At 43.2% G+C, this 25,014-nt stretch overlaps 1 protein-coding gene across 13 annotated transcripts in view; it reads right to left on the bottom strand.

Moving 5' to 3' along the window:
* Dst (dystonin) overlaps window positions 1-25,014 on the bottom strand; it is a 196,767-nt gene that overhangs the window by 127,688 nt on the left and 44,065 nt on the right. For 10 of the 13 annotated variants that reach the window (XM_029539067.1, XM_029539069.1, XM_029539066.1 and 7 more), the window contains 21 exons: window positions 21,194-21,287; window positions 20,753-20,907; window positions 18,214-18,676; window positions 17,890-18,018; window positions 17,667-17,744; window positions 17,400-17,561; window positions 17,206-17,310; window positions 15,746-15,841; window positions 14,640-14,765; window positions 13,943-14,095; window positions 13,616-13,770; window positions 13,307-13,433; window positions 13,038-13,221; window positions 11,770-11,927; window positions 11,176-11,354; window positions 10,600-10,738; window positions 9,787-9,980; window positions 8,730-8,892; window positions 7,991-8,074; window positions 6,872-6,979; window positions 6,361-6,459 (listed from right to left, as the gene is read on the bottom strand). In XM_029539067.1, the coding sequence (XP_029394927.1) occupies window positions 6,361-6,459; window positions 6,872-6,979; window positions 7,991-8,074; window positions 8,730-8,892; window positions 9,787-9,980; window positions 10,600-10,738; window positions 11,176-11,354; window positions 11,770-11,927; window positions 13,038-13,221; window positions 13,307-13,433; window positions 13,616-13,770; window positions 13,943-14,095; window positions 14,640-14,765; window positions 15,746-15,841; window positions 17,206-17,310; window positions 17,400-17,561; window positions 17,667-17,744; window positions 17,890-18,018; window positions 18,214-18,676; window positions 20,753-20,907; window positions 21,194-21,287 (3,151 nt within the window). Of the gene's footprint in view, window positions 1-434; window positions 3,138-6,360; window positions 6,460-6,871; window positions 6,980-7,990; window positions 8,075-8,729; window positions 8,893-9,786; window positions 9,981-10,599; window positions 10,739-11,175; window positions 11,355-11,769; window positions 11,928-13,037; window positions 13,222-13,306; window positions 13,434-13,615; window positions 13,771-13,942; window positions 14,096-14,639; window positions 14,766-15,745; window positions 15,842-17,205; window positions 17,311-17,399; window positions 17,562-17,666; window positions 17,745-17,889; window positions 18,019-18,213; window positions 18,677-20,752; window positions 20,908-21,193; window positions 21,288-21,410; window positions 23,812-25,014 lie in introns of those variants that run through there. The other 3 variants (XM_021197351.2, XM_029539072.1, XM_021197349.2) reach the window with 3 other exon arrangements.

Raw genomic sequence — 25,014 nt, 5'->3', positions numbered from 1 at the left:
CAGAGTATGCTAGAAATTGAAGGTGATATTTGATTTTTCTATCTTTTCCCGCTCTCTCTTATAGTTCTGGGTCTCTAACCCTGGGCCATCTACACACCAGGAAAGCCTTCTACCACTGAACTGCACCCACAACTATTTTCTAGATGTTTTTTTAAAAAAAACATATTAAAATATTTACTCCTATAGAAATAAGTTTACCCACCATATTTATATCTCATCTCAAGCATTCAAAAGTCAGTGGTAATTTGTAGTAAACGCAGCCAAACTGCTGGAAAATTACAGTGTTCTTTTTTTTTCCCCTCACACACAGCTAAGCATTCAAAACCGTTAAAAATATAGTCTTGGAGGAAGAAAAAAAAAAGAAAAGAAAAGAAAAGAAATAAAAGCAGCAGCCTGACATGACATAGCTAATAAGGCCTCAGGCCAACGTGTACCTCTAAGGGTGTCAAAAGCTTCACCAACTCCCTTTCAAGTTTGTCATCCTGATACGTCGCCGGCATTCTGGAGGGATGCAGGGCTTGCTCCCTCATCGTCTCTAGCTCGGACAGTCTCGTGATTGGGTTTTTATCATCAAAAGTTATCTGCAGTTCGGTGCTTGTCTGAGAAAAATACTCCGAGTAGCACGGCTGGCTGCTCTCCTGGTCCCGCGGAGCCCCTGGCTGTCGGAACTGAACCTCCTTCGGAAGTTGTTCAGCAGCCCTGTGCGCCCATTTTCCTTCTGTCTGGTGTGGTTCCGGAGTCCACCTGGACAGCGGGAGTCTGGCCTTTAGATTAAGGTGCCCAGAGTTCCCGGGGGAGATCTCTGCAGGGTGGTGGCCCTCTCTCCCCGCCGTATCAAAAGAGGACGTGAAGGTGTGGTCTGGGGCCGTGCTCTTCTTTTGAATTTCGCACTGGAGCAGAAGCAACTGGTGCTCGTGTTCCTTTATCTGCTGGTCCATTTTCTGCTTGAGGTTTTCAACTTCCTGTCTCTGGGCCAACAGCTCCTCCTCGAGTCTCCGGCACTTCTGATAGTGGTTTGCTTCCACGTGCTGGCCCTGCTGCATCTTCTCGCGGTAGCACTGAAGCTGCCGCTCAAGCTCTCGGATGTTCGTCTCCCACTGCTTCGCATTCTCTTGCGCCCGGCAGCTTTCTCTCTGGAGAGACACAAAGTCGTGCTTGATGCCCGAGAGATCATTTTCAGTGATGACCTTGGACTCCATTAGCTTCTCCATCTTCTTCCGAAACTCATCTGCGGAGCGTTTGAACTTATCTGACTCTTCCTGGAGCAGGACCATCTTCCTGCGGGTCATCTGCTCTTCGATGGTCTTCAGGTGCAGTTCGTCTTGCACCCTCTTCAGCCTGTCATTCAGCTCTTGCACCTGAGCTCGCTGCAGCTGAGCCTTCTGCTCCTCCCGCCGCTTCTCCTCTTTGGACGCGCTCAGTTCTGCGCTCAGGCTCCTTACCTCCTTCTCCGTATTCTGGATGATAATGTTCTGCTGGTCACACTTTTGCTTGAACTCGCTTACTAGGTTTTGACTTTGGGCTAGATCATCTTCGAGGCCTTTAATTTTTCTGTGGAAATCCTGCTCTGTTTTTGTCTGCTTATGCAAGTGTTCATTGGTGTTCCGTAACTGATCCTTAAAACCGTCAGCCTGGATTCGCAGCACTTCGCATCTTTGCTGGATGGCTTGCTTCTCCCGGACTATGTTCTTGGACTCTGCCTGAATCCTCTGCATCATCAATTTGGTTTCATTATTCTGTCTAGTGAGCTCATCCACCCTTTGCTTGAGCATTTCAGCGCACTCGTTGCTTTTCTCCAGCTCTTCATTCAGCTTTTGGATTTTATCATTGTTTTCTTTCTCGGCTTTAATATTCTGAAGCAACTGTGCATGGCTCCTCTCAAACTCTTCCTTTAAATGGTCCGATTTTCTCTGGCAGAGCTGTCTCCTTTCTTCTGAGAGTTCCTTCTCATCCCTCGAAGTGTGAGCTTGGGAGTTTAAACACTGAATGTTCCTCTCGGCTAGCGCGTGCGCCCTGGTGACTCTGTCGACTTCCCTCTGGAGTTTTCCTTTCTCTTGATGGAGAGACTCTAATTCCAACTGATAGGTGTGCTTTATTTTCTTGAGATCATTTGCTTCCTGCCTGACCTCTTCGGCTTTGTCTGTCGTTTGGTTCAGCTGCCTGCCAAGGTCCCTGAGCTGCTGGGAGTAGCGTTCCTGGACCTGATCCTTCCTTTCCAGATCCTCCTTGAGGCACTTGAGTGTGTTATTCGTCTCATCCAATTTATCTTTCAGCAGCCGGGCCTTTTCCTCAGATGAGGCCTTTTCGAGCTGGACCGCACTGAGTTCATACTTGAGCTCCCTCATCTCTTTCTCCGCCTTCCTATTGGCTAAGGTCAGCTCATCCACCTGCTGCTTTAGCTCCTCCTCTGTCTGTCTGTCCTGCTCCCTCTGGGGGCCTGCCTGTGCCACCGCAGCGCTCTCTCTACATGAAAACTGAATTTCGGTGATTTTCCTTCTGGCTTCCAACTCGATCTTTTGCTTTTCCTTCAGCTGCTTCTCGGCGACCTGCTTCTGGAAGGCCAGGTCTCGCTCCATCTGCTTCACCAGTTTCAGGAGCTCCTCCTCGCGGTTCCGCTTTCGTTGCAGTTCTTCCGCCAGAGCCCGTTTCTGCTGTTCCAGATCACTGAGGCTCGAGTCTTTCCTGCGCAGATGATCTTCCAGCGTCTGCCTGGTGAAGGTGTTTTCCTGCAGCTGGCTCCGGAAGTTGCGGAGGTTCTCCTCCACCGCGGCTCTCCGAGCCTCCGCCTCCCCTGTGAGCTGCCTCACCCGCTCCAGCTCCCGCTCGGCAGCTTCCTTCTCCCTCACGATCATCTCCAGTTCTCGGCGGTACTGCTTGGCCTCGCTCTCGGCCCTCAGCTTCTGCAGGGCAATGTCTTCCACATTCCTCTGTTGCTTTCTCAGTTCATTTTCAGCGGCCTCCTTAACTTTCGGAAGCTCCTCCTCGACCCGGGATTTCTGTTTCTTTAGCTCAGCCACCATCGTTTCCAGTTCACTGATCTTCCCTGTAAGTTTGCTATTCTCAACCATGGTGGCTTTCTGACGCTGCAGTAGATCTGAATACGCCCCGTGCTCAGAATTCTCCTTAGGCCTTTTCATCTACGAGAAACATTTAAAGGGTCAAAGGCGCTCCACTGACATAGATTCTTCAGCCTCTGGAGCAGTACTTACGAGACCAAGGGAACTCAGCTGCAGAATAAGCAGTCGCCACCAGCACCAGTACCAGCACCTTCAGAGCAGAAGCCTCAGGAAGCCAGGAGGGAGGAGACAGAAGTCCTGCAAGCCTGTTCCAGTGCCAATGAATGCCTTCTGCACCCCAGGAGTAATTTCATATAGAAAACTAGCAGGCTTGAGGTTCTGAAGCAAGAAATGTCTCTACAGAACAAGAGTGGGACCCCAAACTTTTATGAATATAAAACATTAAGCTTTTCTCATAATGATATCCACTCGAGTCTCATACAAGGTAATTCTGTCAGCTTAGAACACCACCACCACACAAGAACCAAAGAATGCAAGATTCTGCTTTCAATAGTGGAGTTCAGTGGAAATTAAACATGACATGCGCAGTTCCATGTTTATGATTAAAGAAACAGAACAGGGGGCCAAAGTCAGAAATGGTACTTTAAAACAAGGGAAAGGAGAAATAGGCAAAACATTGACATTTCTAAGTCAATGTTTATGCATGCGAATATGACAGTTACAATGAAGGTCATTGCTAATGCAAAGGCAGCGCCTGTCCCTGATGGCTTTGGACAGATGAGCTTCAGGTATCCCCAGGTCGTCGTTGTTGGCATGCCTCATCTGGAACCCATTTTATCAAGTCCCTTTAGATACCCCACAAATACAAAGAAATCTGTGAAATAGAAAGGATTTAAAAATATTCATAGGGATTCATATCCATCTTACCAAATAAGTATCAGGAAACCCTTTAGCAGCTGGCAGGACTGAGGAAGTAAGTACTAATTGAAATACTGAATGTTTGGATGAGTCTATAAACATATTCTAGTTTTCTTAACATTTTGAGTCAGTATCAATTTGAAAAGAGTGATAACAGCTGAAATAGAAATACAGAAATCATTTTATAGATATGCTTTGTTTTCACTGGAATATGTGACTTTCAAGAATTTAACTGATAACAATTCTTCTCCCACTTTCTTGGTCTCTGATAATTTGGGGCTTAAAAGCTCAGCTTCCTTCATTAATCTCCCCATGGTTGTTAATACGACTCCACAGAGAAACAAGTCTCATCGCAATTGCTACGTTCAATGGTGTCTTAGTCAGGGTTTCTATTCCTGCACAAACATCATGACCAAGAGGCAAGTGGGGAGGAAAGGATTTATTCGGCTTACACTTCCACACTGCTGTTAATCACCAAAGGTAGTCAGGACTGGAACTCAAGCAGGTCAGGAAGCAGAAGCTGATGCAGAGGCCATGGAGGGATGTTACTAGCTTGCTTCCCCTGGCTTGCTTAGCCTGCTCTCTTATAGAACCAAGACTACCAGCCCAGGGATGGTCCCACCCACAACAGGACCTCCCTGCTTGATCACTAATTGAGAAAATGCCTTGCAGCTGGATCTCATGGAGGCATTTCCCTAACTGAAGCTCCTTTCTCTGTGATAACTCCAGCCTGTGTCAAGTTGACACAAAACTAGACAGTACAAACGGTATATTTCAATTCTGTATCAAAGTCAACCCTTAGGACACTACCGCATTCTGCATATTGAAAACATGAAGTCTTCTGGGGGCACAGACCACACACCTGTGATCCCAGTACTCAGGCTGAAACAGGAGGACTTGGAGTTCTGGTCCATTGTTCTGGGCTAACCAGAGAGCGACGATCTCAAAAATCAAAACCACTAAATTCAATTTCTTAAAATTCTTTCTGAGAACCAGTCCCTCATCAAATCTTACTCAGAAACATAGCTTAGCTGTAACCAAGTTATTTTGAGCTGTTTTCTCTTGGCCAGAATTTGTTTATCTCAGCAAAAATAAAGTAAAATCTATTGCTGAGTTTTCAATATCTTAGAGTAATTTTGGTGGTCTATTAATAATTCTATGTTATTTAATTAGCTAGAATTTTTCACTAATGCTTAACATTACTCTCAATAATTAGGTTAGTTTCTGGTTTTCCATCTTTCCATTAAACTCATGCATGAAACTCAGTTCCTTGAAAGGTCTCTCAGACTCTGCAGAGGGATCAATAACTTCTAGAGTTGGGTGTTTGTATCAGCTACAGAATTTCTCCACCATATCAAATACACATCTAAGTTAATGCTCTATATTTCTCTGACACATGCTGTTACTTCTGAAACCTTCAGGTATCTCTGCTTGTATGTTGATTATGAAAAACTGTTCTCTCAGGGCAGTTCATCCTGGAGAACTTCAAGACTGTTTCAGAAGCACTAGGGGTGTAAAACTCGAGTTAGTTACTTATCTTTTGCTTGTTTGTTTTTCAAGACAGGGTTTTTTCTTGTAGCCCTGGCTGCCCTAGAACTAGCTCTGTAGACCAGGCTGGTCTTGAACTCAAAGAGATTTGCCTACCTCAGTGCTGAGATTAAAGGCATGCACTACCACCACCCAACTGAGTTACAGAACCAATAGGTTTTCATGCAATGTATCTTTACAAGTCATTTCTTACTCTTCCTGTTTCTCAACACAATTCTAAGTTCAGGATCAAAGCTGCAAAAATCCTTTGTATCAGAAAGAGGTTTACTCTTCTTAAAACATATAAATTTTTGGCAAAAATGCAAAGGTTAAAGCTCCACACTTCTTAAGTCCATTCATTCTTTTATACAAATATCTACTATTGTGTCTTTTTAATACAGCTGATTTTAATTTTACTTTTAAAAAATGTATGTCAATTTAAGATGTCTAACGAAGGTGTGTCTGCATGGAACTTCTCTACAGACTTCATATGCGAGGCATCTGCACTTGATAGAAACTCTCAGATGTGAAGAAGCTCAATCAACTTCTGCCCAAATCTTCCGGCTGACACAGGACTGTGTATGATACTAATTCTACCACACTGGTTCTGAAGTAGCTGCTTTTGAGGTTTGGGGATCAAACTCATGACTCAAGTACACTAAGCCAATACTCCAGTCCACCTGAAGTAAAGCTTTAAAAATGCTTTTGTTTTGTAGACTCTAAAAAACGAATGTCCAAGGCTTTCAGTCTCTTCCAGGGTAAGCTACTAATTAATGACTTGCATGTTAGCAATCAGCCATGTAAATTCATCACCAAGCTTAATTTTCCTTCCCAAAGCATTATAGTTTTGGCTCAAACCTAGTTCCTGTTCACATGGATGTAACATGTTAACGGTTACCTCCTCCTCTTCCAGCCTTTTCAATGAATCACCAGCAAATTTAATATACTGCGTCATAAGAGTGACGAGGGCAGTGTACCGCGTCCGTAGGTCCATGAACTGCAAGGGAGAAGTGAAAAGAATGTTATCTCTGCAACCAAGGTGGTGTGTGAATGCTGACTGATGTCCGCGCTACCAACTAGGCTTTGGGGAATAAAGCACACTTATCCAGTAGTAGGTCTCACTTCAGAAGTAACGAGCTTGCTGCCCTCTTTGTACGCCCCACCAAGTCATAGCTTCCTTCTGGGTATACTCATGTGTTAATAAATGATGTTGACTTTAAAAGAAACACTAGAAGTGAACAGTCATGAATTCCCAAAATTGTTTTATACTAATATTCCATTAAATCATTTAAAAATAATTAAAATGGCCAATTTTGTATTAGTTATGCTTTACCAGGAAAAAGTAAAAGTGTTTTGAAAACATTGTTTCTCTCTTCCCTGCCTGTCCTCTGCCCTTCTGTGTTTGTTACCTCTTGAATAACGAAGTCTGCTGAGCTCTGTATCCGCCGTCGCTTCACTGGCGACTTCTGCTGGGAATCCACCATAGCCCTGTAGGTCATTGTTTGCAATTCGTAGTCCTGCATGAAAGAGCCAGTATGATAAAAATTAATTCAAGCAAAGCCTGAAAGCTTCGCTCCATAGGGACTGACCACAGAGCATTGATAACTAGTTCACTGAAACAATTTTAAATAAAAAAAGTCAATGATGAATACTACATTTTGTTGTTGTTGTTGTTGTTTTTAGAGACAAGGTTCCTCTGTGTAGCCCTGCCTGCCCTGGAACTCATTCTGTAGACCAGGCTAGAGATGCATGTGCCTCCCCTGCAAATGCTAAGACAAAAGGCGTGCACCACCACTGCCTGCCTTGAAAATGAAAAATTTAAAGATCTACTTGATTCTAGAGATACTTGCGAGGCAGTGACATGAGCAGAGACGTGTGCAGTGGGCAGCCAAGGTCCCCACTGTCTTTAGAGCCTGAGAAAACATTCACTGTGTAATACTATCAGTTATAGGCATCCTCCACTTATTCAACAGGAGCGCTATGGAGCTGGGAGTCTAAGATAGTATCAGGGTTACCTTATCAAACTATGACAGTGTTTCTTCAGGACAAGTTAAATGGTCTCTACATTTTAAATTAAAGAGAGAAGGAAAGCAGTAAGAAACCAATGTCAGGGCTGAAGGGCTGGCTGGCTCAGTGGTTAAGAGCACTGACTGCTTTTCCAGAGGTCCAGAGTTCAATTCCCAGCAACTACACGTGGCTCGCAACCATCTGATGCCCTCTTCTGGTGTGTCTGAAGATAGCTATAGTGTACTCATATATATATAAAACTTATACACACACATACATATATATATATTTATTTTAAAGAAAGAAGTGTTTCAGAGCAATGTGTTGGGGCATCTGTACACTTTCGTGCATTCACAGAGACAGAGAAAATGAACCAGTCACGGGCCATCAGCTGACTCATTTCATAATTACTAGGCATGTAAGCAAAAGACCAAATGAGGACTTTCTCATTTTAAACAGAATGGACTGACTTGAATGGCTCTGAAACTATGCTATAGCATTATATACCAATCTGTCCTCACCTTGACGGCAGCTGAGTACTGCTCTGAGTATTTCTGACACTCGTCCATTTTGCTCTGTTTCACCTCTATTTCAGACACCAGCATCTGTAAACACAGAGATTAGAGAGGAGGAGACAGGGGCTCTACAGTGTCCCCCATGCTCAGCAATGAAGAAGCATCCAGCCACTCAATGCCGCACCTCTTAATGCGTCATATCTTACACATGCCTTAACTTCAGGTAAATAACAAACTTCCAGGAAAGATTAATAAGCAATATACCCTTGGGAGGCTTTCAAAGCAGAAATGAGAACTATGCAGAGCAGATGTGGTGCCTTTCCTTAGACCCACTCCAGATGCAAACTGTTAGACATTACTGGCTGCTAATGATAAAACCTTAAAGCATCCAACATCCCACCAATTGCGACTAGCTGGGATTCTATCTATTACCTCTGGCCACGTTTATTAATTTAGCAAGTATAAAACTATGCTGCCAGCATATTATCAAGAAATATTAGACCCAGTCTATGAAACCCAAAAAATGAAGTCTGTGGAAACTACCTTAACACACTCTTCAATATCTATGCTTTTATAAATGACTTTTGGAAAATAAAAGCAAATGCAGGCAGATTTAACGTATAGAATTCTTCAAACGCATCACCATTCCTCATGGTGGTCTAAGTAATTGACTTTGATTCCAAGACAGGAGAGAAAGGTGAGGCTTGAGGCCGACCAAAATCAGACAGAATCTCCATTCAAGTACCTTCTGTTGATTCAGCTGCAGGGCCAGGGCTTTGCTGTTTTCTGGCTGATTTTCCTGAATTTTTCTCTGGGTAGTTTCAATGTGCTGGATCCAGTCATCTAGAGGGTGATAGGAGTCCCTGTAGTGCTTCAGGGACTTCCCGATTCCTTCTAAGTCCCGGAGCCTACAAGAACAGCAATGGAATAGTCACGTTCTAGCAGGAAGGGGGGAAGGGCAGAGAAGAAAAAGACAAATTAAGACCCAAGAGCCACCAAGCACATCAGGGCAGATACCTGGCGGCAACCTAAAACACAACTCCAGCAGCACCTGCCCCATCCGGGTGAACAGAGATAGCCTGTCCAGGGAGCTATGAAGTTTGTTGGTGCTGTTTTACTATGGCACTAAGACTGAAGCTGAAGATGCAGGGAAAGTGGCCTTCATTACAACCAGTCAATCAACAGATTGTGAGTAGCTTATTGCTATGTAGAGCCCAAGAATTAAGCTTATGATGTATTTTATAAACTCATGGTTATTTGAACATTATAAGTTGGTAATAACTTTTAGAGCAGTACACTATGATCTTTTTAAAAGACAGATTATACAAATGTCAGGATAAATCAGCATTTTTAATTGTGAACAGTTGAAAAGGTGATTTTTCTGGAGGTAGTGATATCTCAGCAATTAGGAGCACTGGCTGCTCTCCAGAGGACTGAAGTTTGGTTCCCAGCATCCATATAGAGGCTCACTACTGAGTGCAACTCCAGTTCCAGAAGATCCAATGCCTTCTTCCTGCCTCTTCAGGTACCAGGTATGCATAAGGAACACAAGCATACACACGTGCAGGCAAGACACCCATGTACATAAAATAAAACAAATCTTAAAAAGAAAGGAGAATGTTTCTTTCATGTTACATGTTTTGTGAAAGAGAGTCTGTAAGAAAGAAATGGAATTAGGGAACGATCCTGCAGCTAACACATTAGCTATGGAATGTCACTTAACGCCTGGTAAGTTTGGAATTTTCCCTCTGTACACAAAGGGACTCCCACCTACATGTGAACTGAACAGAAAGGTGACCCACCTGTTGTCGATCTGGACGTGAACACTCTGCCACCTTTCGACAAGCTGATCCGCCTTTTCTTTGTGCCAGTCAAAGTCAAGGTCCCGTTCTTTGTGTGTCTTGAACATCTCATCACTGATGGCTTTTGCTTTCTGCAACTCGTCTTCCAATGCATGGAACACCTCTCTCTTCTCATCTACTTCTGATCGCCATTGCTGAAATACATGAATCAATGGGCATCATGATTTAATGTATCAACAAGTCATACAGAAACACATTGCTTACCTAAGGTTATAATTGGTTCATCATTGAATGACATATATTTAAATGCTTGGTTCCAGTTGGTGGGACTGTTTGGGAAGGATTAGAGGGTGTGGCTTCGTTGAAGCAAATGTGTCACTGGGGTTGGGCTTTGAGGTTTCAAAAGCCCAGGTCTGGTTGCTTTCTCTCTGACTTGGGCTTGTGGATTAAATGTAAGCTCTCAGCTGTCTCTCCAGTGCCATGCCTGCCTGCCTGCTGCCAGTACTCCTCACCATGATGATCATGGAGTCACCGTCTGACACTGTAAGCAAGCCCCCAACTAAAAGATTTCTTTTATAAATTACTTTGGTCCTGATGTCTCCGAATGGCAATAGATCAATAACTTATACTGGAACGATTGAGTGTAGTTATTTATAGGAAGTTTTGGAATGAGAAGTGTGAAATGGAGGTGGCACACTCAGAAACACTCTCTACATCAGAGTCGGAGTGCCGGATGTTTGACGCTCGAGCTTTGAGCTAGAGGAATGACTCGAAGCAGGACCTTGGAGCCGTGGTCAGAAGTGAGATCCTTACCTTTAAAGTACTCATTAAATTCTCAATGTTATTCTTGTCTGCTATAACTGCTTCCTCTTCACAGAGTTTGGTTTCGTAGAGTTTGACAAGGGCTTCTGCAGCTTGAGTGTTTTTTAAAACCAAATTCACAGTCTTCAACCTTTAAAGAGAAATAAACACTAGTCCACGCTCTTCAATGTCTCCCCCCAACCACACACACACACACACACACACACACACACACACACACACACACACACACACACACCACACTGTAGACTTAAAGGGTCATTAAAACTCATGACATGGGACACTGACTGGCCTCCTGTACATGTGGCAGTCAGTTGATTCTTTTCCTAATAGACACCACCCCATGCCCCACCCCTAGGAGGCATTTACACAGATTCCAATTGGTTACTAGGTTCCAATAGGTTATGCCAAGCATGAGTGGAAACCCCAAAAACTTCAAAAAGGGAGTTTACAGGTAACCCTCCCCCCCACAACACGGAGAAATATCATCAATCTCATTTCTTAAGATAAATGGACCGCCCGAGAAGCACTGAGAGAGGACGGGGTGAGGACTGAGTGCTGACGTACTTCTCTATGTAAGTGGAAGACATAGAGTAGATCTGACTCATGCTCTGAATGACCACGCTGAGCTCTGATCGGAGAGTGGGGACAGATGGGGAGTCGGCCGCTTGGCTGAAAAACTCTTCACACTTATTTGTGATTGTTCCCAAGTCTTCTTTAAGCCGTTCCAGCTCTTTCTTCAGTTTCTAGTACAGAAGACAAACTGAGGTTATCTTTGTCTCCACAATGGGCAGGGTTCTTACAGCAGTTTAAAAACACATTTCGCATTTTATTACCAATATAAGCACTTGTATAACCTTCCTTTTTCTCTACCAAGTAAGCAGAAGCACGCCAATCCAGCTTTATAATCAGTAATGACTTCACTGCATATTCCTTTGACCTAAATCTCTAACTTTGCAAACAGCGGGTGTATAATGACGGAGTGAAGCCCACCAGGGCGCGTCTATGTTTACTACCTCAGTCACTGCGATCTTACTTCACATTCAGTAGGAAACACACAACTGAAGTGAAGTCACAGTTTCATGCAGGAAATCGGAAGGTGACATTCAGGGTCACTAAGAGGAAACGACCCTGGCTTTGCTAACGAGTCTGAACTCTTACCTCCTGTTCTGTGATCCTGAGCATGCTCTCGTGTAAATCATCTCGTTCCAGGGGAGTCCGGATCTGCCGAATTAACCTGTCTTCACAGCTCTCCAGGCGGAGCCGAATGTTACGCACTTCTGAGATGTAAAGATTATACACAGATTCCTCTTGCTCCTCTGTGGAAGGACACATTGGGTAAGTAACTTCCGCTCCCCAGGAAGCTCTCGTGCAAGGTTCACCACGACAGCTTTGTTCTCACGGCTCACTGTGGCAAACCAGTGGTTCCTATTAGCACAAATCCTAAGGACATAACCTTAAAACAGAAATCTTAGAATGTGAATTTTAAAACTTAAAAAGTATTAAGCAAATTTCCCTGAGGCCATTTAAAACACCAAATTATCACTGAAGCGCCCAAAGGAAGTAATGTATTATTATTTAATAATCACAAAAATGTGAATTATATGCTATCAATTAACCATTAAACTAAACCAAAATCTAAAAGGAAAAAGCAGGTAAAAAAATATCTGTTAATTGGGCTGGAGAGAAGGCTCAGTGGTTAAGAGCACTGACTGCTCTTCCAGAGGTCCCGAGTTCAATTCCCAGCAACCACATGGTGGCTCACAACCATCTGTAATGGGATCTGATGGCCTCTTCTGGTGTATCTGAAGAGAGCAACAGTACACACACATACATAAATAAATAAATCTTTTAAAAAATTGTTAATGTTTTAAGGTTTTAAAAACACTAAATATTAGTAATAAAATCATTTGTTTCTAAATAGTATGAAGAGTTAAGACTAAGATTGATATTAAATAAAACTTAACTAAGTAAAGTACTTTGCATTAACTCCCGTGTAAAACCTGACATGGGAAAAGAATCAGATCTTTCGTGAGCCTTAAGGACCTCCATTCTGAGTGTTGCCAGGTAAAGCACAGCAAATGTGCTTCACACAGATGAGGTGAGACTGTTGTCTGTCCCACCGCGTGGGGGCCATTTTTATTTACTCCAGGTTTAGAATTAATGATCTTATCTGGCATCTTCCTAGCTCAGAAGTTCTGACTGTTATTGGTGGTCCTGGAATTGAACTCAGGGCTTCATGCATGAAGTTATGTGCTCCTGAGTTACATCCCCTGCACACGCACACATTTTCATACAGTTCAGCAATCCTGCATGCATGTCACTGTTGACTGACATAATATACCTAAGACTGAGATTTCCAAGGGGAGTACGTGAGTCTAGATGACCCCCCCCCCAGGGAAAAGAAAACCAGCAACCCCACGTGTTACCTCTTTCTGCAGACTTAAGAAGCTCTTGATAATACTTCCTGCACACATTCACTTCCTTTTCTAGTTGACTTATATCCGAGCCTGAAAATATTTGGGATTCCTGGCTATCCTCCAGAAAATCTTCCAAGCGGGACTGGAGATTACTGAGAACCTGCTGGTGTTCGCCAGGCAACATCGTCTTTATCTAAAGAACAGAGATTGTTGGATTAATGGCATAGTGCCAGGAGTTACATCTGAGTGGGGAGGATCGTAAATAATGTCATACACACCGAAGCCACATTACTAGCTCGAATTCTGTCGATTTCATTGACTAGATAGTGCCAGGAGACTACACTCTTCATGTTTATGTGAGACTCATGCCAAAGAGTGAGTACATTCTGATACTGTTGCTCAATTCTGAAATACATACAGGAAAATACAGATTTTAGGCCTTTTTACTCATTTCTGAAAAGATGCTACAAATATTTATTTCTAAAATGGCCCCTGTGTAGTAGCTCCAGAACCTTCCAACCCCGTAGGTCCCTGACACAGTACTGATGGCTTCTTTAACCTTCAGAAAGGCCCCAAACCATACAAACCTGTTGGCAAAGTCAACTGCTTCTTTGTTTGGTGGGGGAACAGTAAAACACACAGACGGGACCATGGCCTCGTTCCCAGTAGGACTGATGACCTTCCATTTAGCTCGATGAGAGTTGTTTGCCAAAACACATTCATCGTCTTTGTAAATGGTTATCTGGTTTTAAATGAAAGAAAGGAAAGCTGAGGTCACCACCAATTCATCTTCCTCCATACTCGATCTTGGGAATTATTATATATATGTATCTTATGAGACAGAGAAATGCCTTCTGACTAGGAAGCATTAGGACGTCATTTTGTATTTAGTCTGCTTTGAGAATTACAAGTACCTCAATCTGTCTGTAGTCACAGATGGCTTTGATGGGGATGGACGTCTTAAGTGGGTTGTCAGGATTCCTTGGCTTCAGCTGCACCACTGTCTTTGCTCGTCCCATCAGACCTGCCACCACGCTCCGGTACTGCAGGAGCTCCTCCTTTTCCTCCTAGTTAGCAAACACAGAGGGATTTTAAAATTCATGACTCGAACTTCCCATCCCACTGGGACTCACACAAACCATCATCATGGAACAATGCCCTGACTGCTGGGGACACCTTCCACACCTCCCACCCCTCTCCAAGCCCTTGTTCTTCATTTTGTCTGGTTATTTTGTTTCCATTACTACTATGTAACAGTCTATGGTTATTTTGTTTCCTCCTTGCCATTATGACTATGTAACAGTCTACAAGCATTTTGTTTATCTAAGGTAGACTGTGTTGCTACCCTTTAATATCTAGGCACCACAAGAGAGGGTGGTTCCTGCCTGCTTTGTCCATTGTTATATCTCCAGAGGTGAAAACTGATCACACACATCACTGCTAAAGCAATTTAAACAACATCATCAACAAGTACCCAAACGAAAGTCTCCATTGAATGAGACAGCTGTGTGTCTGAAGTACAAATCTGTATGTAACATAGAACATAGAAACAGAACAAAACACTAATCTACCCTGTTTGTATGGCAAAACCCAGAGTCTCTGCATCCTTACCATGGACTCCTGAACGAGGTCCTCCAGTTTGTGAGTGCTGCTGGATCTGTCACAGCTGTACTTGCGCTGGATGGCATCTTTCAGATTCCTTAGGTAATCGGTGGCTTCTTTGGCATCATTGAAAAACTAAAGAGAGAAAACTTGGCAGCTGTAGTACACTAAAGGCCAGTAAAATGCAGAATTGTCAAATCTGGTGCCCAGGCACTCTGTGCACCGCTGACAAGCCAAGGCAGAATCAAAGCACAAAGCAACAGCAGCAACATCCTTTCTGAAGCTGACACTAATCTTTAACTTGGGTGGCTACAGTTGAATACTAATTATGCAAAGTGTGCATGTATATTATGAATTATGTTTTGGCTTTATATTATTTTGATCAAAAGCCTGTTTTTCTTTAGGGTTCAATCAATCTTTTAAGTAGTGGTGGAATTTCAAACAATATATTAAAATTTCTAAAGAAAAAATGAAGTCTTTATGTGGTTGACTCTATAGTAAATATTTTTCTTTAATATTGAACAAATTTTTAGAGTAATCGTTTTTGTACAGAATTTGTGTGTGTGTAAATCAGAGGTCAACAACTGGATGCTTCTTCATTTTTCTCCACCCTATTTCTTTGAGATAAGGTCTCTCACTGAGCCTATATAATAATAATTATCTATTATTAAAAATAATTATTATTTCTATTATTATACTTCTATCCATATTATATTTATGTTAATTATATGTTATAATATATTATATATGTATATTACAAATATATAAATATATTTTATTGATTAATTATATTAATAAGTATTATCAAATAATAAGTATAACTAATTATTAATAAATTTCTCATTATTTCTCTAGGCTGGCTGGCTAGCAAGCCTCAGGAATTCTCCGCTCACTTTATTTTTTCGTAAGTGTAGTTTCTGGGGACTGAACTCAGTGCAAACAATTTGCCAACTAAAGTCATCATCCAGCCATAGGATTTCTTCCTTAGCTAGACTTTCCCCTCTAAGATGAGAAACCAGTTCCCTGTGTGTTCTGCACACGTTTCTTTGTGGTATTTCTGTACCTCGGCCCAAACAGCAACGCTGTCTGTTCAAAATGTGATTCTACTCATGTACCTCAAAATAGGCAGTGTTCTCCTGAATGTGCTGCTCCACACACTGGCACAGCTGTAGGATCCAGCTCCACTGTGTCTGCATGGCCGCTTTGTATGCCTGAGGGAGAGAACACAGTGAAAGCTGGGCAGAGAAAAAGGCGCAGGGCGCCTGGCGGCCTCAAGTGTGGGTCACACATGTGTGACCTGCAGCTTGACCCTGCATGGCAACACTGACACATTTATATTTTTATACTGTTTTTCTCTCCCTCCCCCCACCTCTCAGACAAATTGTCCCTTACTATACAGCCCAAGCTTGTGGTAATCCCTCTGTCTCAGCCTCCCATTGCAGGCTGGAATTATAGGTGTGAGCTGTCACACCCAGATCAATGTTGATGGTTTGGAATGACAAGACATTCTACTATACAGATAAAAAAAAAAAGTAGTGGACTGAACTATGAAAAGTGGGGTAGTTAAATCTATCTGAGAGGTCCTCCTTTTACTAATAATTTAAAATTTAAAGTTTAAACTGATCTTAATTTTAAAATGAGTCCAGATGTTTTTTCTCAAATTTCTTAAATATTTTTCTTAAAATCTGAGGGGAAAGTATAGCTATTTTACATGACAATGTTACATTTGAAATGAATGCAAGCTAATACCACTATTCATAAAACTCCTCCTTCTCCTTACTCCTTGGCCACTAACTCTGACACCTGACTTTTAAAATCCCAAATATGCTTTTTCTCTATGGCATCTCATTATCCACCATTTCTGGATTTTTATATTACTGAGCCATACAATGTGTGTGTTAACACAGATCTGTAGTTTTCTTCTGAGGAAGATTTGGGGAGGGTAGAAAAAGAAGTATGCACTTTCAGATCAGTGCAATTATTACATTTAATATATAATAATATTTAAAACACTCATCTATTTGAATGCTTATTTTTTAATGCAGTATTTATCTTTCATAAAGAAAAAATACTTAACACATCTAATCATGAATTATGAAACCTCTTTATGTAGAAGGTGCAATTCCTGGCCTCCCAGGAGGGGGCGCTCTGTGTGCATTAAGGATGGTTAAAGCCTGATCTAGCTTCCTCCTGGAAGGTCACACTGCTCCTGTCTTTGCGGTCAGGCATGTGTTCCTACAGATGTGCACTTAGCTGCCTCTGGGGATCTAGAAATACATATTATTTGTTCCCTCAAATTAAGCTACATTTCTGCTTGTTATACATGCTAAGTACACAGAACACCCCTCCACTCCATCAGATGAATCTACCCACAAGGAGCTCCATGGGTCCTAAAAATAACCTGCTGCCTTTATCCTAAGAGATGGTGAAGAAGATCAGCATGACTTGTTGGGACAGTTATTTTCGAGCCACACTGTAGTAAGCACTCAGAAGTGTTTGTTTTGTTTTTCACTAGCAGACTAGGTTTAAGGTTGCTGATGCATCAAAAATCAGCCCACGCCTCCACCTTTCTTACCTCGATGGTCAAACGGGCTGGGTGGTTTTCCAGAAGCAGCTGCTCTGCGATCTCCTGAACGGCTTTAATGCTTTCCTCCTTCTGCTCCAGCTCCCGCATCAGTTCCTAGGGAGGAAGCATCAAGAAGCATATCAGAAACGCGGCAAGCTCTTCGGGTCCGGGGCTGGCACCTGAGCGGAGCGCAGCAGACTCACGGAGTGGTAGTTTTTCTTCCGGGCAACACTGCTGTTTCTCTCACTCCAGTCGTAAGCAACTTCCGACTCCTCCTTTTCATTCAACCAGATGAGCTCGTGAGTTGCGCGGGTTACAAAGTTGTGGAGTGTATCTAGGTGCCGCTCCTGATTCCTGGATGTATTCTTTTAAATGAAAACCCGTCGTAAGAATCAGATGGTTTTGCAACAGGCATAATGAAAACAGAATGCTTAAAGCAAACAAATTAAAAAGAAAAAGAAAATCCTTACCAAGAGTTTAGCATACTGACTCTCTAATCTGTGCAACTTATCCGTGTAAGAGAGTTTCAGAGGCGCTGTCATCTGAATCTAAAATATGGGAACAAAGGCATGGGGAGTCAGGGATCTTATTAAGTTCTGACTAATACTAATTACTGAGTTACAGGGTCTTTAAGTAAAAAGAAAATAGTATCAAAATACAATAAAATATTTTAAAACACAAAAATTCATATACCTCACTAATTTTAGCTTCCTTAAGGCTGGATTCAAATTCTTCAATGGCTCGGTGAACATTTTTATGGTTTTCTAAATGGCTTTCAACACTTGGCAAATCTGAGCCCCATTCAGTGCGGTCCAGCTGCACCTAAAATAGTAAAATAATGGTTTATAGAGGAAGGAGGAGGAGGAAGAGGAGAAGGAAGAAGAAGAGGAGGAAGAGGAAGAGGAAGGAGAAGGAGAAGGAGAAGGAGAAAAAGAACAAGGAGGAGGAGGAGAAGAGGAAGAGGAGGAGGAAGAAGTTGTTTCAAGAGTAAGACTGAACAACCGAGATAAACATTACCTGCATCTCATCAACCCAATTCAAGAGATCTTGAACAAATTTCATATTGACTTCCTCTTCCGTCAAGTTCTGATCCAGCAAAGACGACTTGAGAAGGGGCTTTCGGATCTGCATTAGCTTCAGAGTCTGTAATGAATTTGGCTCTACCCCTAAACTGAAGTTTGGAGCAACAACTGATGGGAACCCAGGTGTATACACCGGAGTAACTGATGGCGTCAGGCGGGAGGTCATCCCAGATGACAAGCCAGAAGTCACACTAGAAGACGTCAAGGAAGGGGTTAAACTCTGGGTTAGCCCTGAGTTCAGGCTGGGGTGTAAGGTTTGTGCAAATCCTGAGTTTAAGCTTTGAGTGATTCCTGATATCATGAGCTTGGTCTGTTCCGTGGTCAGCATGCGTCCTTTGCTGTACACTGAGGAACATTCGTTCCTTAAGGCCACAATCTCATCACGCAGTTTTGCAACCCTGTGAAGAACAGAGACATCTGAGGTGGGACAGAAAAGACTAATGCAAACCACTGGCTTTTGCCAGTGATCAGCACTGGCTCTGCAATGGTACCCATCAGTCATGTACCGCTGCTGCAAGACACTAACGGTAGCATTGGCCCAAGAAGGCACACAGGAGCTCTGCTTCCAGCCATTGTTCTGCAAACCTACTTGCTTGAGAAATGTCTATTTTGTTTTTAAAAAACATCATTGAAACCATCTTGATAAAACTTTGCCTCATGTTTATTTTTTAATGAGTATCACACTGTGAGAACTCTCCACATTATTAATTCTTATAACTGGCACTTATAAGGAACATAATTATATACCATAAGGTGATGGTTCTATTATTTGATATAATAGGATAATAAATTTTCTTATAAGCTATGTCTGGCATGAACATAAAGTTCTTCTAATTTTATCTACTTATTATCTACTAGAAAATGAGCATTGGCTCACAGAAGTGGAACCACTGGCTCAAACGTGATTCACAACAGTTTACACAGAGACAGAGACTACGGTTCGTCAGGTTCTCTTCCCTCTGCTCCCATAACCTCCTCAGATAGGTTTTGGATTTGTTGTTCATTTTTTGATGGTCCTTTTCTTCCTGAGGTAGAGTCTTGCTATGTAGTTCCTGCAAGTCCTTGTATCTAGGACTCTGTCCCCTAAGCCTCCAAGAGCAGAGAATCCACGTGGGTGCCACCATACACAGCTTTAGCTAACACATGTCTCTTTTTCTTTTCTTTTCTTTTTTTAAAGCTTTATTTATTTATTATATGTAATTACTCTGTAGCTGTCTTCAGACATTACAGAAGAGGGCGTCAGATCTTGTTACAGATGGTTATGAGCCACCATGTGGTTACTGGGATTTGAACTCAGGACCTTTGGAAGAGCAGTCAGATGCTCTTACCCACTGAGCCATCTCACCAGCCCATGTCTCTTTTTCTAACGTTTGGTTATTTTTATAACAGAGTAAACAGAAAACTGAAGATGAGAACCTTTCATACAATTTTTCTTTTTCTAATGTTATAAATTCCCCTCCCCCTCCTCCCTTTCCTCCTCTTCCTCCTCCTCATCATCATCTAGAGGTCTGAGGACTAAACCTAGGGCCTTAACTTTGGCCTACTTAAATATTCACTCTGCCTCTGGGCCACATCCAAAGACCCACATAAATATCCTGAACACTTGGAAATAAATATAGGCATTCAAAATATTCATTTTAATGACTCCAATATTTCTGTGACAGTAAATGTTAATGAGACAGAGGAAATGGCCAAACAATGACCAGACCAACATGAGATCCATCCCATGGGCAAGCAGCAATCCCTGACACTATTAATGATACTCTGTTATGCTTGCAGACAGGAGCATGTTTTCCTCTGAGAGGCCCCACCCAGCAGTTGACTCAGATACAGACACCCACAGCCAAACAGTGGGAGGAGCTTGGGGACTCTTATGGAAAACAGGGAGGAAGGATTGTGGGCCTCTAAGGGGATAGAAACTCCACAGGAAGACCAACAGAGTCAACTAACCTGCACTCTTGGGACTCTCAGAGTCTGAACCACCAACCAAAGAACATACACAGGCTGGACCTAGGCCTCCCCGCCCATGTGTGGTAGATATGTAGCTTGACCTTCATGTGGGTCCTGAACACTGGAATAGGGCAGGGGGCCGTCCCAAGTTGTTGCCAGTACGTGGGATATGTTCCACTACCTGGGCTTCCTTGTCTGGCCTCTGTGAGAGAAGAAGTACCTAGCCTAGCAGAGACTTGAGCTGCCAGGGTTGGGGGCTACCCAGGGGGCCCTATCAGCTCAGAGGAAAAGGGAGGGGGTTAGGGAACGGACTGTGGGAGTGGATGACCTGGAGGGGATCAGGGAGCAGGATGTAAAGTGAATAAGTTAAAAAAAAAAAAAACTAAATTAGATTTTTAAAAGTTAATTATACATGTTGATTCTACTTGTTTTCATAGAAATATCACCATCCACACACTGTATGTTGTATATTCCCATCATGTTCTCACACTTACTGAAAAAAAGGAAATAAGGATTGCTCCTACCTCTGCACCAGCTGATCGGCCTGGTAGTATTTCCCGTCTATCAGAATCTGTACATCAATCACATGCTGGCGTAAAAGGTTCTCACATTCAAGTATGTACCCGGCAATCTCTGCTTCGTTCTGAAACTGTACTCCCGATTCTAATCTTTTGGAATCCTATATTTGAGAGAACTCGGCATTAATTCCGTAAAGAGAGAGGTCGAAACCAGCTTTAAACATCAAACTCCAAAATATTAGGAGAGACGCCGATTTGGGCTTCATTTGTTGTGGTTCACTTTGCCCTTCACTCCCTGCCTCCCAGGAGAGGAAATGGCAATCCTAATCCTTCAAAGCTATGCAGAGAACAGGTACTAGGAGTCAACCAACTGTTACGGAAGGTTCCAGTTCACCCGAGCACACACCAGCCCTCTACAGCAAGCCCTGGCCCCCGAAGTCGACTTACAGACTGGAGAGCATTTCGGGCGAGGATGAGTTTGTCTTCGCAGCTGACACTATCCCTCTGAACTCGGGTGGCAATCTGCTGCAGCATATCCAACCTAAAAGGGTCAAAAGGGAAAAAAAAAATTTTTTTTTTCTTTTTTGAAGTCAAAGAGCTAACCAGTCCTGAAATACGACCCCTGTAAGGAAGGAAAGACAACCTCGTGCTGAAGATTGCGTACCTGTGTCCATCCAAGGACTCATTACTGAAGCTAATGCAGGAGTTGATCAGCGTGGGACCACAATGAACGGACAGGAGGTTCTCATTGGAATCTAGACTAGTCCGAGTGCTGGTAGTGTTACTAAACACAGAGTCACTGCTACGGTAACTGTAGCTACTGCTCTGCATTTTTGGTCCTGAAATGCTATCCTAGGACCATGCGCATAGGACTTCTACCACGAGAAAGCTCAACTTCAACCAGGTGAAAAGCAGTCTAAAAGGAGGGGCAGGGCTTTAACGGATCCTTAAATATGCTTCGGCGTGCATATGCAATGCACTGCAAATACTATGCTGATAACTATTCTAAAGAATCCTGCCTACAGCCATTCATTTGCTTGCTGAGGTTTGCCTTTTGTAGCCGGCATTAAAGCCCTGCAAGTACGGGCAGAGCAGGGCGATTGGGCGTCACTGGGAAAGATATGCCAAATATTTTCGCCAAAAGTCATCCAGCTTCAACCACCTAAAAAAACAACTCAGGTACACAGGAGCCCAGCCAGGTAGCACCAGTGAAGGTAATTCTATCAATACTGAGCACCGACGAGAAACACAAAGCCCAGATCACACAGCTGGACAGATGCTGGACAGCAAGCAGATCCCATGTGCTTCCTAACACAAGGTAAAATGCTGGACTAATCAATCAATAAGTCAATAATATCAATAAACAAGCACACGAATTTAATGAGAAACCAAATCTGTTTCCATTTGACCATCTCTTCAATTGTCCACCACATTAAATTAACTGGAAAAATGTTCAATTACTTTTCTTTGTGCGATGGACTCTCTCTCCTAAGCCACGACAGCTCGGATTCTAAAAGCCAAAGACTCCAGGCCGAATACCGGCTCAGTAACTAAGTGCGATGTGTCTGGGCTTGCTTCTCCTTCACACAGACGAGTACAGGACCCAAGAACATCGATTCTTCCCTGTTTGTCCCCTACACACTCCAAGCCACAGAGCTATAATTTGCAATACCTGGTCTGTGCCCACAAAAGACTTGTGTCAAGAAAAAAATGAAGGTCTTTATTCAAATACTTCCCTACCTCCAATTCGAGAAAGCCAAACTGAGTTAAACATTTTAATTTTCAAAGAGCATTTACCAAGTAAAAGAGAAACCAGGAACAGCTGCGCCTTACACTTATACAATTGCTGTGTACCAGGGAAGGGAACATTTCACACACAAAACCCCATCTTGAACTCATAACCACCAAACATGGTAGGCATTGTTACATCCTGTTACAGATGAAGAAACTGAGGCCTAGACACTGAAGAACTTGTCTATGATCACACGACTTCCAAGTTGAAGTAATAAACCTAACCCAGAATAGACTGGCTCCCCAACCTTGGAAGTCTCAACTACTTTATTTCATTAGCATGCTGTTGTGGTTTGAAAGTATCTCACAAGTGCCATGTGCTGGAAACACAATCCCCAGTACAGCAGACCAAGACGGGAAGAGCGATGACGTCATCAAGGCTCAACCCTCATGAATAAATGAGTGTCTTTACCAAAGGGGCAGCTTGGTTACTGCGGCAGTGGCCAATGAAGCATTAGTTCTTCTGTTTCAGTGAGCATCTGTTGTCTCCTGTGCTGATCTGATTGATTCCTCACCGGCCACCTCACTTCAGTCTCCTTTCTGCCCTCTACCAGGGGAAGGTGAAGCACAAAGTTCCTCAAAGATGCCAGCCCCAGACTGCATCCCTCAAACTCTGCAACTCTGAGTCACCAACTTCTTCCCTTCTTCTTTTTTTAAAGTATGAGGCAGTCTTTTCTATAGTCCAGGCTGGTCTGCAACTTGCCCTGCCCCTGTTTTAGCTTCCCAAGTGCTGAGCTTACAGTAGACTTGCACCGTAACGCAAGCCTAGAAAATAAACTTCTTCTGTGGTATGTATGCAGTCTGTAGCAATACAAAGTGGATTACGATGCACATTCAAATTCAGATACTGCTGTAGTGTCCAAAACTATCTTTTCTCGATATCTTTAACTCAAATGGCTCGTTTAATGCATCATTTTAACTATCCGTAAGGGCTGCACTTTAAGCATTTACAGTTCATTTTGGTCATAGGCTCTGTTTATATAGACATGGTAACTTTATGAGTTAACAGGGATGCAGCCAGTAGTAAAGGGTGGACTTGCCTTTGCATTCATGTATAATATATTGATTATCTTTAATTCATTACTCCATGACCACACTGAAGTCAGTGTCTGAGACAGTGAGGACACAGCTACACTGCGTGTCCCTGTTATGTGCCTGGCATTGAGCAAAGGCACTGGTAAGGGACCCCAAATGACAGCCCCTCTCTACATTCTCAGAGCTGATAATCTAAGAAATAGGTGGCTTAAACGACATATGAAGAAATATGAAATTATAACCAAGGCAAGCACCCTGAACAATTTTCAAATTATTAGTCATTAAAAAAATAAAGGCAGTTGGGCGTGGTGGTGTACTCCTTTAATCCCAGCACTCGGGAGGCAGAGGCAGGCGGATTTCTGAGTTCAAGGCCAGCCTGGTCTATAGAGTTAGTTCCAGGACAGCCAGGGCTATACAGAGAAACCCTGTCTCGAACCCCCCCCCAAAAAAAATAAATAAATAAAGGCATATGACCCAGCCTGGGACACTACTGGAGAGAACGTGAAGGCTGGAGTCTAGGAAGGAGCAGGAGTAAAGAGAAGCAGCGAGTGAGGCAGACTCCCTGCCAAAACAACAGACCACACAACCCCTGTGACGAGGGGACGGTGCAACCCAGCACAGGACAGCTCCTCAGAGTGGCAGCTCTGCAGCCAGAGTTGCCTGTCTGTCACACATGCCTTTCGCTGTGAGGATGGTCACCAAGGACAAGCCTCCCGTACTGCAGTGGGGCTGTAGAATTACAGCCTCAAGGGAATAAGCATACGGGTCGTGGCTGGCTGGGCAAGCGGCTCCGGGTAGTGCATTTGCTGAGAAGGTCTAGAACCTCTGCACTTGGACGAGCGGGTGGGTGGTTCCTGAAGGCTAAGGTGAGGTACAGTTAGAGCCCAGGCCAACCTCTGCCTCACTAAGTCTTCTGCTTCTACTTCCCAAATGCTAAATACCATGCAACCACTTTTACGTGGTGCTACGGATGGAACCCATGGTTTTGTGGATGCTAGACAAGTACTCTAACTGACCACGCCCCAGTCGCTATTGCTCTTTAAAGGGAAGGACTTCTACCGCCACGAGAGAAGGCAGCCATATGAAAAACGTCAACAAACCCAAAATAGCTAATCCCTAACCTACCAGCTTCCGAACTTGGGCCCTGGCAATTTATGGTCCCTTGGAGAAAGACTTCTCGGTACGTTTTTGTTTTAGACTATAATATCTTGTTAGACGAGACTCCATACAGCAATCCAACCTACCAGGTCCTTTACATAGTCACTAATTTACTCTCTAACTTGTTAGCATTTCTAGATAGGGAAATAGAAGGGGGAAAAAACCTAAGAGACTTATCCAAGGTCATAACAACAAGTCGATGTAAAATGTAATTTGTGTGAGCCTCCAGTCCCCGTGAGAGGCCATGTCTCATACAACACAAGGGACAGCTCCTGAGGAAAGGC

This window comes from Mus pahari, chromosome 5, assembly GCF_900095145.1.
Source record: "Mus pahari chromosome 5, PAHARI_EIJ_v1.1, whole genome shotgun sequence".
Taxonomy (NCBI): domain Eukaryota; kingdom Metazoa; phylum Chordata; class Mammalia; order Rodentia; family Muridae; genus Mus; species Mus pahari.
Note: the sequence above shows the minus strand (reverse complement) of the source record. Positions and strands in the feature narration are given on the sequence as shown.